A 13,537-nucleotide genomic window follows, 5' to 3' on the forward strand; every position below is an offset into this window, starting at 1 on the left:
ATACTAACCGTAGGATCTGTTTGATCCGTGATGATCCCTCCCTTTATATTTCACACTGTCTCGTTACCTTAGATTTCTTTTCTTCCTTTCACTGGCGACACGGCCGCCGCAAGAGACAACAACAACAGCAGCGTCAGGCACCATTCTTGTCAGTGAGTTCTCACTCTCTTCTCTAATGTTTCCTCGCTCAAATTTTCACCTTTTTTATTCAATTGTTTTGTTTTATTGTGGTTTTGATATGATTGGGGAATCAGGAGGTGAGAGGGGTCGGGTTTGATGGAGAAGGAACTGGTGGAATTGTATGACGCCGCGAAGAAGGCGGCGGACGCGGCCCTCTCCGGCGACGCTGAGCACGAGGAGAGCCGATGCATCGATGCCCTGGAACAGCTTAAGAAATTTCCCGTTAATTATAAGATTCTTGTTAACACTCAGGTCATTTTTCTCGTTTCTTCCTATTAGTTTTTGTGTCTTTTTTTATGTATTTTTTGGGTTTATTATTCAATTAGAAAATGCAGGATTGATTTGGCAATTTGAGGTGCTGTGTTTGTGTGTGTAAAACATGTGCTTGCAATGTTGTGTCATGAGACGTGGTTGCCGTCTTATAACTGTTAGGGTTTCATTGAAAACCCAATGAGACCCAATACATATCTACACCGTATAATGTTTGCTTTTTTGTGTGTTATGTGCTTTGAAATGGATTTGCATTGCTTTATCATTTGGGTTTCTTTTCGTACACTTGGTTCTGCGAATAGATTGTGGTTGAAAGAAGGAAGAAACACTATATTTCTTTGTTGCGTGTTTGGGGTAGGTTGGGGTCAAATTTCTGATCAATCGTTATTGAGAAGGTTAAATGCGAAGATTAGAGTAACTTTTTTATGCATTACAGGAATTGGGTCTTGCAGTTATAAGGTGCGGCCGTGTTATAGGCATCTTTAGGTGTTAAGATTAAGTTTTCATAATGTTGGGGCTATAAAAGTTTTAGTTGTGTTCCCTCAACTAACCTCTTCAATAAAGAATTTTAGTATCGCCCTGAATTTGGGGATGAAGCTGGATTTATCAAGTGTTGTAATGTTACTGTTCATATAAAATCTATAAAATGTGATAGTTTCCTGATGTTGTACTTGTAGTTGGGTTCTATTATTTGGTGGTGCTGGATATGGAATCTCTGTAAGGATTCGGATCATTTCCATTTCCCCCATTTTTATCCACTGATATATTTAGGGGCTCCATTTTTGTCTGTTGCCAGGCAGAATGAATTGTTTGATAGTTTCACACTTTTCATTTTTTTACCCACGAGAGAATTGTTGTGGGATTTGTCGTGGATTATGGAAAGCAATTTTTATTTGTGTGTGGAATCATTGAAATTGGAAATAATATGATTTGATATTGAAATCAAACCCCTCACGATTGGAACTCATTAAAAGTATAATTTATTTTCTTTTATTATTTTTCATTTTATCCTTCAATATAATATTTCTCATTAAGGACAAGACACAACATTTTCAGTATGGTTGATGCCCTGTGGTTCTCATTAAGGACAAGAGACAATTTTTTTAGCATTTACGAGCACAAGTTTTGATTATCAAATTAAATCAAATCACACCTATTTTATATCCCAAATCAATTATATTCATTCATTTGTCTTCTCCACTCCCTCATGCATCTATTTCGAAGGATTTTTTCAACTCCCCCTTCTCATACTTTTCCTTTTTCTCTTTGACAAATTTCAATTTATGTCTATTAATATAATTTTCTACTAGGATGGGTTTGCAGATTGGAGTGTTTTTTTTGCATGTAACAAATGGGCACGTAACAAATGGGTCTTGCACGATATACACTAGTTTAGTGAATTGGTACTACACAACTCCCTTTCTACGTGTGTGGTGGCTTCTGTGCTCTGTGGGCTTTTTGGACTAATGCTCCAGAAGATGGGCCTTGCTTTGAACTATGTTTCTTGTTATAATTTCGTTCTGGTGGGTATTTGTGCATCCTGGCTTAGTAAATATGTACTTTCTTGATAATCAAAATCATAAGCCTGCTATCAATGTTGGAAAGCTCTATTGTAATTTAACTTTTAAATTCAAGTTCTTATTCTATCCTAAGTTGCCAGTGGAGGATCCATCGGTTCAGAGATTAAAATGGAGAAACAAGTTAGAGCTCCAAAATGAAACAAATAACTAAATCAGATAGTGCAGAAACCTAAGTATTTAGATGAACAAGATAATTTTCTAGAATATTTGTAGCATATAAAAACTTTGGAATGTTTATGGATATTACTATGTTGCTAGCTTCTGTGTTTGTGAACTTTGCATTCTGATCATGTGATGGGATGGGGATGACAGCACCTCAAGGATCAGTTTGGTATCGCTGCCTTAAGTTGGGAAGAAAAACATTAGGAACAGGTTTAGCATTTATTTTTCATTTATAGTGAATTCCTACCCTCAAAAAATATGGGAACACTAAAATGATCTCAAATCTTCTTGATTTCAAACTTAGATATGCCTTTTTTCTAATGTCATTTTTCAGGTAGGGAAACATCTTAAAATTCTCACTAAGCACCCAAGGCAGACAATTCGGGCTTTTGCTGTTGACCTAATTGAGATATGGAAAGGCATAATTATCAAGGAAACAAGCAAAAATAAAAACGGGGGTGTTGATAGTAAGGTTGAATCAGCTAATGGGGAGAGATCTAAACCTGGGAAAATGCAGAAAAGTCCTTCGGTGAAAGTTGAAAAAGGTGAAACTGTCAAGGCTGAGAGAAATGATAGGAATGGTACATCAAAGTCAGAAAGTATGAAAAAGGCACAAAATGATGTCAAGAATGAGAAAACTGATCGTGCTGCAAGTGTCAAGGTGGAAAAGTCAGCCAAGGAGGTAAAGCCATTCTCTGGAACAAAGAAATTTTCATCCAGTTCTGCAACTCCCCCAAAGCTAACAACTATGATCAAATCTAACGATGCAACGCGAGACAAAATAAGGGAACTTCTCCATGAGGCTTTGTCCAAGGTCTCTGGAGAGGCTGATGAAGATCTTGTAGAGATTGTCAATGCTTCTGATCCTATTCGAGTTGCTGTGACAGTGGAGTCTGTATTATTTGAAAAATGGGGTCCTTCAAATGGAGCGCAGAAGGTCAAGTACAGGTCCTTAATGTTTAACCTTAAGGATTCAAATAACCCTGATTTCCGGAGAAAAGTTCTGCTTGGTGTTGTTGAGCCTGAGCAACTGATCAACATGAGCTCAGCAGAAATGGCTAGTGAGCAAAGGAAGCAGGAAAATCAGAAAATCACTGAGAAAGCTTTGTTTGAATGTGAACGTGGAATGCAACCAAAAGCTACAACCGATCAATTTAAGTGTGGCCGATGTGGTCAAAGAAAGTGCACCTATTACCAAATGCAGACTCGCAGTGCTGATGAACCTATGACAACCTATGTCACTTGTGTTGTCTGCAATAACCGTTGGAAGTTCTGTTAGTGCAGTTGTGTGTCACACTAGAGCTTTGCCATTTGTTACCAATTTAGGGTATGAAGAAGGTACGAGTGTCGTTATGGTTTCGAATAGCAGTCGTGCCGGAATTTTCTATCAGACTGTTACATGTAGAAAATTTTTAGGCAGAAAAAAAATGTACTTTTATTCTTTTTCGGTTTTAACTCAGGTTTTCGTATTACTGTAGTTTGCTGTAACGTTAGAAGTTCATCTTTTATAAAATTTCTCCATTGTTTTTCTCAGGTTCTGCTTATATAGAACTTAAAGCTATTCAGCCTTGATGATTTGGAAACGAAATGGTCAGCTATAGCTAGGTCTTAGTTGATAGATTCGATTGAAAATTTCTAAATTTACCATAATTTAAAACTTAATTAAATCTAATAATTATAAGAGAAGACATGTATTTAAAATCTCCTTTCCATTTTTTATATATTTAATATAAACTCTAATAAGCATTTTTTATTTTTCGATAAAGAAAAATATACTGAAAAATTAATAAGTAATTCTTTTAAAAAATTATGTGTATAATCATTATATTAATTATTGAGAATGAAATAGCCGACATAGTTAATCATAAATTTAAGTAAATGCTTTTCATAACCAGCATGAAAAATAATTAAGAAATATAGATTTTAGATATAAAAATTTGTGATTGCGGCTTCAATAACGTAACATAACCAATGTGACGAGGAGCAGGGAAACTCAGAGAGATTTAAACCAAAATCATTATTGTCTTGATAGCTTTATTTATTTCAATTGCAAAAAGTAAAATCAGAGTCACAGGGTTTTGTCGTTGAGTTCCTTGAAAGCTTGAAAGATTCTAGAGCTTGCATGAAATATGTGAGCCCTACGGTTATAATCCATAGGGTCCTTTCCCTCATCTTCACCCATAATAGCTTCCTTCACCAAACACTCCAACATGTCCACCACCCCTTTCCCTTCCCCACATTTGTGCCTATACCTTCCCATTACACTCTCTCCACCTTCCTTTTTCTCCATCTCTGCTTCTAACTCTTTCTCCAACTCTCTCACCACACTCCAACTTCCACAACCCACCACAAAACTCCCACCACCCTTCATTTCGTGTGCTGAATATGAATTATGGTTTCGCAAAAAAGTAGTGCTCGCCTTCAAAGTCAAAGGATTTTTACATGAAACCATCTGGCTGTTGTTGATGTTGCTCAAACCAAGAGAGGGGTGGTAGAGGTTGTGCGCAATGGCATGGCTACTAGAAACCTTCATTTTTTGGCTATGGCTTTGGAGGAGAATGAGGAGCTTCGTTTTCTATTTGTATTGAAAGTTGTGTCTGGAGAAATCGTGAAGGATTAGTTAACTATAAATCAATAGTCTATGTTTCAGTCAAAAAACTCTATACACACTAACGTAGACGTTATGGGTTGATAATGTTTGGAAATAATGATATAAAGATAAACATAAAACACTACAAAGTGTTGCATATTTATTTCTTGAATTGCATACAAAATTAAACTGTTTGGAAAAGAAAACTAAACTCAACTATTATTTTAATTTGTTATTAAAAATTAAATTACCAAGAACCACTAACACTAAAATAAATCATAGTTTAACATATTAAAAGACATACCTAAAATAATACATTTATTATTAATAGTTTAAATAATTTAAATAGTTCGGTTGAGTTAACAATATTCTAAAATACTTAGAAACTATAATATATTTTATTTAAAAAATTATAGAGTTGATGAAGTATTTTTTAAATTTAAGATGGTTCTAGAATAATTAAGTCAATGTTTAAAAGTCCCCTCTGAATTCCAATTTCCAAATGTGTTGTGTCTTCATCTGCCAAAATCGTCTAAATGTCTTTTTTAACCACGACTTTAATGAAACATGATAGTATTTGCTCCTTGCAAGCCACAACCATTGAAATTATGCCAACAATTTCCAAAATTCATGCATCATATTCTACAGAGAATTATTATTTTTTAATTATGAGGATTTTCTCTTTTTACAACAACACTTATTATCCTAATTTAACAATGAAATGTTATTATGGGTTAGGGATAATAATGAGGTGGGAAGTGACCGAGTTTCATCATCCATATATATATTCCTAAAAATAAAAATTTATTTTATTTAACAGGTATAATATTTTTTCATCTTCATCCTCGTCAAGTAATAAATATACATAATATCAATTAATTATTTAAAAAAAAATAAGAAAAAAAAATATTATGAAATATTTAAAAAACAATATATATATATATATATATATATATATATATATATATATATATATATATATATATATATATATATATATTTTAAACTAAAATATCAAATACATTTTCTTAAATCGAAATATTTATTAAATTCACAAAGTCAATAAAATAAAATCAATAAAAATAAAAATATTCTTAAAAAGTTATAAAAAAATAAGTATCTTAGTTTTAATTAATAGGATAATGATACTTTAACAACATAGTTTGACAACATTTTAACATAGGCCACGTGTCAAAATGTGACTGGTCCACATGGAAATGAAATTAGAAAAATTAGAATGACATGGAAACATAATTGAGGAAGGGTTTGAAGTTGTAGGTTTTATTTTCTCATTTCAAAATTAATCTAAGGCAAACTTAGAGAGAGAACCCGAACCCTAGAGAGAGTGTCGCTTCCTCCCATCCATCCATTTTCGTGCGTCTTTCCAAAATCATCGCCAGAGTATCGGAGTGCTGCTGTTCTCGAAACCCATCCACCCATTTTCGTGTCCCAAAAGTATCCTATTGAAAAATTTGGTTGATTTGGTATTTCATTTTTGAAGAAAGCAAATGATTACAAAGGCAATAAATTGGATTAAATTGTTTGTGATACAACATCGTTGCATGACCAAGGAACAATATTTATTAAAACTCATAGTGCAGAAACAACAATGGTAGCAAAAACAAAATAAGTGGGTACTTCAAACAAAGCTTTTGCACAGGAAGGTCAACTACGAAGATGACACTCACTTTGGAGTGCCTAATTTATTTCTAATCATTTTTTCAACTTAAAACTGATGTGAAACCAATTACTATGTCATTTATATAGAGTTGCATGGCCAACAAACACTATTTATTAAAACTCATAGTGCAAAAACAACAATGGTAGAAAAGGCAAAAGAAGTGGATAATTCAAGCAAAGCTTTTGCATAGGGAGGTTAACTTCGAAGATGACACTCACTTTGGAGTGCCTAATTTTCTTCTAATAACTTTTTTAACTTAAAACTAATGTGGAACCAATTACTATGTCATTTATATAGAGTTACATGGCCAAGGAACAATATTTATTAAAACTCATGGTGCATAAACAACAATGGTACCAAAGGAAAAATAAATGGGTACTTTAGACAAAGATTTTGCACAGGGAGGTGAACTATGAAGATGACACTCATTTTGGAGTGCCTAATTTTTTTCTAATCATTTTTTAACTTAAAACTGATGTGGAACCAATTACCATGTCATTTATATAGAGTTGCACGGCCAAGGAACAATATTTATTAAAACTCATGATGCAGAAACAACAATGGTACCAAAGGCAAAATAATTGGGTATTTTAGGCAAAGATTTTGCACTGGGAGGTGAACTACGAAGATGACACTCATTTTGCCTTTGTTATCATTGTTGTTTCTGCACCATGAGTTTTAATAAATATTGTTCCTTGGCCATGCAATGATGTTGTATCACGAACAATTTAATCCAATTTATTGCCTTTGTAATCATTTGCGGTCTTCAAAAATGAAGTACCAAATCAACCAAATTTTTCAACAGGATACTCTTGGGACACGAAAATGGGTGGATGGGTTTCGTGAACGGCGACACTCCGACACTTTGGCGACGCTTTTGGGAAGATGCACGAAAATGGGTGGGTGAGAGGAAGCGACACTCTCTGTAGGGTTTGGGTTCTCTCTCTCTCTAAGTTTGCCTGAGATTAATTTTGAAATGAGAAAATGAAGCCTGCAACTTCAAACCTTTCCTCAATTCTGTTTCCATGTCATTCTAATTTTTCTAATTTAATTTCTATGTGGACCGTCACATTTTGACACGTGACCCGTGTCAAATTGTTGTAAAACTATGTTGTTAAAGTATCATTATCCTAATTAATAAGAGATTATCGTGCTGGATTAAAAGTGACGTGTATGTGTGATTTTTTGTACTGAGTTCAAATCCACGGGAAGACAAAAACGGTTTTATTTTCGTTCTCTTTTGATGGGCCGATCGAGATTTGTTTTCTGACATAGCATAAAACGCATTTAATATTTCGCAGATAGTACACTATGCCTTATATTTACATAAGTAGCACACTTCTTTTTAAGGTCAGAATTTGGTTTTTGGGAAATCGAATTCTAAGTGTATAGTATGATATCTAGGCCGAACGGTTAACATTCAAGACAATCAGTCTATCTACTGTAGCACGCTCGTCAACCAGGTTAAATGATGTTGGACCACAACGCTCGTCAACCAGGTCAAACTAGGTTAAAAGGTGTTGGGCCACAATTGGGTCAGCATTTAAGTTATTGTGCTAATAATCCAACAGAGGATAAAATAATCAAAGATATCTGATTAAAGATATTCATAAAGTTGTTTATAAGCAACCGACCGGATTTTAAGGTAAATATATTTAAAGGTAAGTCTGTTTATATTTTATTAGGCTTGTGATAACCTATAAATACACGGCCAAGGCTAAAAGCCAGGTACGTTCTACTCACACTCGAAAATACTCCACAGTGATAACAAAATCACTTTCTTGAGAGCTAAGGCTCCATAACCTACACTTAACTTGAGCGTCGAAGTGGCTTCTGCAGGTGCATCCCCCCTCTGTTGGTGAAGGAGAACGAACGGTGTGAACTAAAGGAGCACAGGCGACCCATAGAAGAACAAGTGAGCGGTCCATATTACAGGAAAGCGAGCGGCATAGACATCCAAAGGCGGCAAAGACACGTCAGCAAGGTTAGTCTCTCGGTCCCACACATCCATATTGAAACACTTAGGTTAAAATTTTATATTTTAATTTTTTTTATAAAGACTTTTATTTTTTAAGCATTTATAGCAAATTATCTAACTGACCTTTTTACTCAACAATTCAATAATCTAATGTGTTCATTGGTGCACTACACACCACCCATGACCATTAAACTCACTTATCCATCTAAAATAAGAAACATGAAACAATAACTTGAAAGTAAACTCATTTAGGAAGCTTAGAAAAACGTTTATTTTGGGAAATTAACTGCATCTTGTACAGTGGTCTAAAAATTATGAGTTGATTGTCATTTGAAAGCTCTTTGAGTCTAGATTGCAACAAAACAAGAATCAAATCATTTGGAGTTCGGTGGAGAGAGTTATCATTAAAATAGCTAGCAAAGCTCAAAGTTGACAGCATGTTATCTCACTCAAATTGCCTTTGGCTACTTATGTGCCCACATCTACTTATGTGCCCACAGATGGACCCTGTAGCACAAGCTTTTGTACAAAACTAGATTTTTATTCGTGTAATCATTTACAGGGCCCTTGTAATCAATTACACGAACAAAAATCTTGTTTTGTACAAAAACTTGTGCTGTAGGAACCAATTGTGGGCACATAAGTATCCAAAGACATTTTACGTAATTTTTTCATATTTCTTGAATGGATGAAAGTTCTTTTTAATGTTTAAGTGTGAGTAGAGCCTGAAAATTGGGTTTTGGGCAGTCCTTGGTGAAGGAAAGACCCAATGCTGGTGTCATGACCAAGTTAGGTGAAGTTCTGAAACAAGTGTAGGTCATTTTGTCTCTTGTAATCGATTACAAGGGTCTTGTAAACGATTACACAAAAAAAAATATGGTTTTGTACAAAAACTTGTGTTGTAGAATCCAGCTGTGGGCACATAAGTAGCCAAAGGCAATTTGAGTGAGATAACATGCTGTCAACTTTGATCTTTGTTGGCTATTTTAATGATAACTTTTTCCAAAGACCTCCTAATGATGTGATTCTTTTTTATTAGAAACTAGACTCAAAAAGCTTTCCAATGACTACTAATTTGTAAGTTTTGGACATCTGAGTAGGTGCAGTTTATTCGTTAAAGTTAACGCTTTATATATTCTTGTCAAATCTGACCTTTGCTGGTTGTTTTGCTCTTAACTTTATCCACCAAACTCCAAATGAGTTGATTCTTGTTTTGTTGGAATCTAGACTCAAAGAGCTTTCCAATGATTACCAACCCATAATTTTTAGACCACTGTACTAGAAACAGTTAATTTCCCAAAAACAAAGTTTTTCTAAGCTTCCTAAATGAGTTTACTTTCCAGTTATTGTTTCATGTTTCTTATTTTAGATGAAAAAATTACAAATTAGTAGTATTGGGTCAAATTTTCCATTTTTTGACAGAAGACACAATAATTCACTTTAATAGAGGATGAAGAGATTGACATTAGTGCATGGAACATTTTCTTTAATTTTAACATAATTGTCTTGCATAACAAAGTCTGAAATACGATTGACATTATGACTACATCGAACATTAAAACTAGTAATTAACTAATCATTCTCCATAATGGGATGTGGATCCTCTAATTCCAGGATTGTGAGGACAATGATTTCTTGTGTAGCTTAGGGTTTGACAGTATGAGCAATTTCGTGGGTGTGCTCGTTCCCTGATGTCCATTTTAGTCCTGATTCTGGATGATATTGGTCGACCCTTTGCATTCCTTTTTGTGGCTGGATGAGGCCAAATTTTTGTGCCTCGGTATGGTGGCCAATATTCTTCATGTCGTAGCTCCCCAAACATATTATTGTACACTTTCATGATGACATCCAACCTATAGTAGGGACTAATGTAAATGTTAAAGTCGTGATGAGCATGTTTGCAAGCTGCTAAGACATGTGAACACGGTAGATGAATCTTTTGAAACTTCCCACAATCACACCATCGTTCATCCAATCTGACAACAAATTTTCCTATAGGTCGTATTTCTCTTGGGTTTACCATCTCCTCGACTCTGAATCTTGTTGTATTTCTATCAAATTCAACAACCCTGTGGGTGTTTGATTTCGAATCAACATCCTGTAGGATCTTCGTGGCATTTTCAGAATACACATGACCAACACTTATCATTGCAGTTATCTGTTTCCCTCTTTCTGTGAAAAAAGAGTTGCATCTTATGTATGTGGCCAATAGTATGGAGGAGATTGGTAAATTTCTTGTCTTCTTCAGGACTGAGTTAATTGCTTCGGCTAGATTTGTTGTTAGGTGACCCCATCTTTTGCCTTCATCATACGCAAGTGTGAATTGTTGTCTTGGAATTTGATCAATCAAAGTTGTTGCTTCGAGATTGGTTTCCCTAATGATATTATAGTAATAGTTACATCGCGGTTCAGTCATTGCGTATGCTGCAAAAATATTTAAGAAAATAGTAATGATTACGACTAACGAAGAATAATAAAGACGACATTTAGTTGGTTAAAATATTTAAAAAAGTAGTTACCCATGTTAACAAGGTCTTTCATCAAACTTGTATCCCTAAATCTTTGGGTTTAATTTTGTGCAATGTGTCGAATGGAATACACATGCACACATTGTCCTTTTGTCCACCCACTGGTTGGTCTGTTGAATTCTGCACTAATGGAGTTGTGGCGATTCAAAATTAAGCATAAGTTTTGTTGAGGTGTGACATGTCTCCTAAGGTTTTTTAGAAAAAACAACTAAGCGTCTGCTGTTTCACCGTCAACTATAGTAAAAGCAATGGGAAGTATGTTGTTTCTCCTATCTTGTGACACAGCCACCAAAAGAGTCCCCTTATATCTTTCGTACAGAATGTTCCGTCCACTTGCACCAACAGTTTGCAATATGGGAATTCATCAACACAAGGTTTAAAGGTCCATAAAAGTCTTTTGAAATATTGTTGGTTTTGGTGGATCTCCTGGCCATCAATAATTGGTTGTGTTTTCAATTTGTACACAAAGCCGGGAAGAAAAGTTTGTATGGCTTGTAGTAGGCATGACAATTTGTTGAAAGATTCTTCCCAATTCCCATACACATGTTCAATTGCATGTTGTTTAGCCAACCAAGCCTTTCTATAAGATGTAGTGTACCCCATAGAGGTCTTGATGGAAGCAATAATGGATGCAATTGGTGTGGATGGATCAGATTCGACCATCTCACGTTTGTGATGGGAAATGATTTGTGATCCCAACCTGTTGTGATCTTGTGTGGCACATGTGTGTGCACTATCAATTTTTCTTATTTTCTAGACTTGATCTCGTGTATGAAGGATGACTTGACAGTTCCATGGACACTGTTGATGTACACATTACACCCTCAACCTTGTTGTGTTAGAATGTGTCGTTTTGTATGTACAATGGTTTTGTATGTGAAATGTGTTTAGAGCATCAATGACTTGTTCCTTGGTTTGGAACCTCATTCCTTGAGTCAATGTTTCAGGTTGATGGTCGAAAGTTGCATGCAAAACTGAATGGTGATCATATGCATGAGGATATTGTTGTAGATGTGAGGAAAATTCTTCATAGGATTGGAAGTGTTGGGATGGGTTGTATGGAATAGATGTAAAGGGTTGTTGTTGTTGTTGTATGGAGGGGATATCTAAGTTTTGTTTCCATCATGATCGTGTTGGCTTAGGATTTCATCATCATCCTCACTAAATGGATCTAATGATGATGAAGGTAAGCCTAATATTTCATTCTCTTGTAAAGTATGAGGGGATGAAGGTTTTGTATTTTGATGTGGGACATATTAGAAAAGTTGTGAAGTGGATGGACCGGTTAATAGTTCAGTGTATGATTGTATGTCATTTTGCCATTCCCCTAAATATATGTTGTTAAGGTCGAAAGAGTGATGTGTGGGTTGGGTAGGTGACGGTTGTTCATCTTGGTTAGATTGTGTTCCAAAAATTGGTACGGAAGATGGAATAGTTGTAGTATAGGTGGAACAAAGTTGTATGCATGTTAAAATTGGGTTGACCTTTGTGATGTCGATTGCACCTTCCAAGTCATCATCATAATGAATATGAGTGGTTGTGAAGGTGATATGTCTGCCAAATATTTGAGTTGGAAATCTAAAGTGGAGGATTGGAGGTGGAAGGGTTGGATCTCTGTTAGACTTCTGCAGTAGTATCTGTATTAATCTAGACAACGTAAAACCTCTATGAATGCGAGTCATGATTTTGGTGTCCGATGTAAACAAAACACCACTTTCAAGATCAGGAACAATGTCGCCATTATCGTAGATGCATCCGTAGATGGAAGCTATCATTTTAAGTTGTGGTAGAAGATGTTTGAATGGAGAAGAAAAACACAATGAAGAGTAAATTTAGATGTTTGAATGTGTGTATTATAAATGGTTGATAAGTGCATGTTTTATAGGCAAAAGTTGCACAATAGCTTAATTGATGGTGTCACTTTCAATAATACATTCATTTACTAATGTGTAGACTAAAATTAGATAAGTGGAACAACGATAAATAACATGCAGTACTTCAATACATTTTTCAAAAATGAGGTAGGTCATCCTCAATCAATATTTAGTGAGAAATTGAAGTTATTCATCAAATCGTAATAAACTTCATTAGCGGTGTGTTTGGTTGAATTGGTGTAATAAATGTCATTATCTCAACATGAACCTGCCCAACTTTTTGTGTTGCCATAAAAAATATTGCCTCCAAGTTGTCATATGCAGAAATTATACATGAACGATAATGTGCAGTGCCACCACATATGTAGATTGATAACCTGTATTGTAATTCAACTTGATATTGGTTTAACGTTGACATGTTGAAGTGGTTAAGGATTGCTTGCTTCACTTCAACAATACTTATCGTATCAACAATGGTGACCCAAGCTGTTTGGAAACTAATGTATGTTTCGGAATAGTTTTCTTCTGTGAAGATAGTGAAATTGAAGTGCACTAACACAGGTAATGGTGTAGATGTCATGGCTGTTTACAATGATTTTTTAGTGACTTGATTAGATTGATGGAATAAGGTAGAAGTTCCTTCATCTATAGGCTGAAATGTTGACTGTGCACACTGTGTATCACTTTAATGTAA

At 35.0% G+C, this 13,537-nt stretch overlaps 2 protein-coding genes across 3 annotated transcripts; one reads left to right on the plus strand and one right to left on the minus strand.

Moving 5' to 3' along the window:
* LOC108331851 (transcription elongation factor TFIIS) lies at positions 1 to 3,725 on the plus strand. 2 transcript variants are annotated; one of them, XM_017566829.2, is made up of 3 exons: positions 1 to 152; positions 255 to 432; positions 2,527 to 3,725. In XM_017566829.2, the coding sequence occupies exons 2-3, from the start codon at positions 277 to 279 to the stop codon at positions 3,469 to 3,471; spliced, it is 1,101 nt and encodes a 366-aa protein (XP_017422318.1). In that variant the 5' UTR covers positions 1 to 152; positions 255 to 276; the 3' UTR covers positions 3,472 to 3,725. The 2 variants fall into 2 exon arrangements, with proteins under 2 accessions (XP_017422318.1, XP_017422319.1); XM_017566830.2 differs by having other exon boundaries at positions 5 to 148.
* Positions 3,726 to 4,194: 469 nt separating this feature from the next.
* On the minus strand, positions 4,195 to 4,802 carry LOC108331361 (uncharacterized). The gene has a single exon (XM_017566010.2). The coding sequence runs from the start codon at positions 4,723 to 4,725 to the stop codon at positions 4,261 to 4,263; it is 465 nt and encodes a 154-aa protein (XP_017421499.1). The 5' UTR covers positions 4,726 to 4,802; the 3' UTR covers positions 4,195 to 4,260.
* Between the last annotated feature and the right edge of the window lie 8,735 nt (positions 4,803 to 13,537).

Source organism: Vigna angularis, chromosome 4, assembly GCF_016808095.1.
Source record: "Vigna angularis cultivar LongXiaoDou No.4 chromosome 4, ASM1680809v1, whole genome shotgun sequence".
Classification (NCBI taxonomy): Eukaryota; Viridiplantae; Streptophyta; class Magnoliopsida; order Fabales; family Fabaceae; genus Vigna; species Vigna angularis.

Excerpts from the sequence above, each read along its gene's own strand:
- LOC108331851 (XM_017566829.2), top strand. The coding sequence starts at position 277 with ATGGAGAAGGAACTGGTGGAATTGTATGACGCCGCGAAGAAGGCGGCG. Across the intron at positions 433-2,526 it reads AGATTCTTGTTAACACTCAG|GTAGGGAAACATCTTAAAAT; the intron begins GTCATTTTTCTC and ends GTCATTTTTCAG.
- LOC108331361 (XM_017566010.2), bottom strand. The coding sequence starts at position 4,725 with ATGAAGGTTTCTAGTAGCCATGCCATTGCGCACAACCTCTACCACCCC.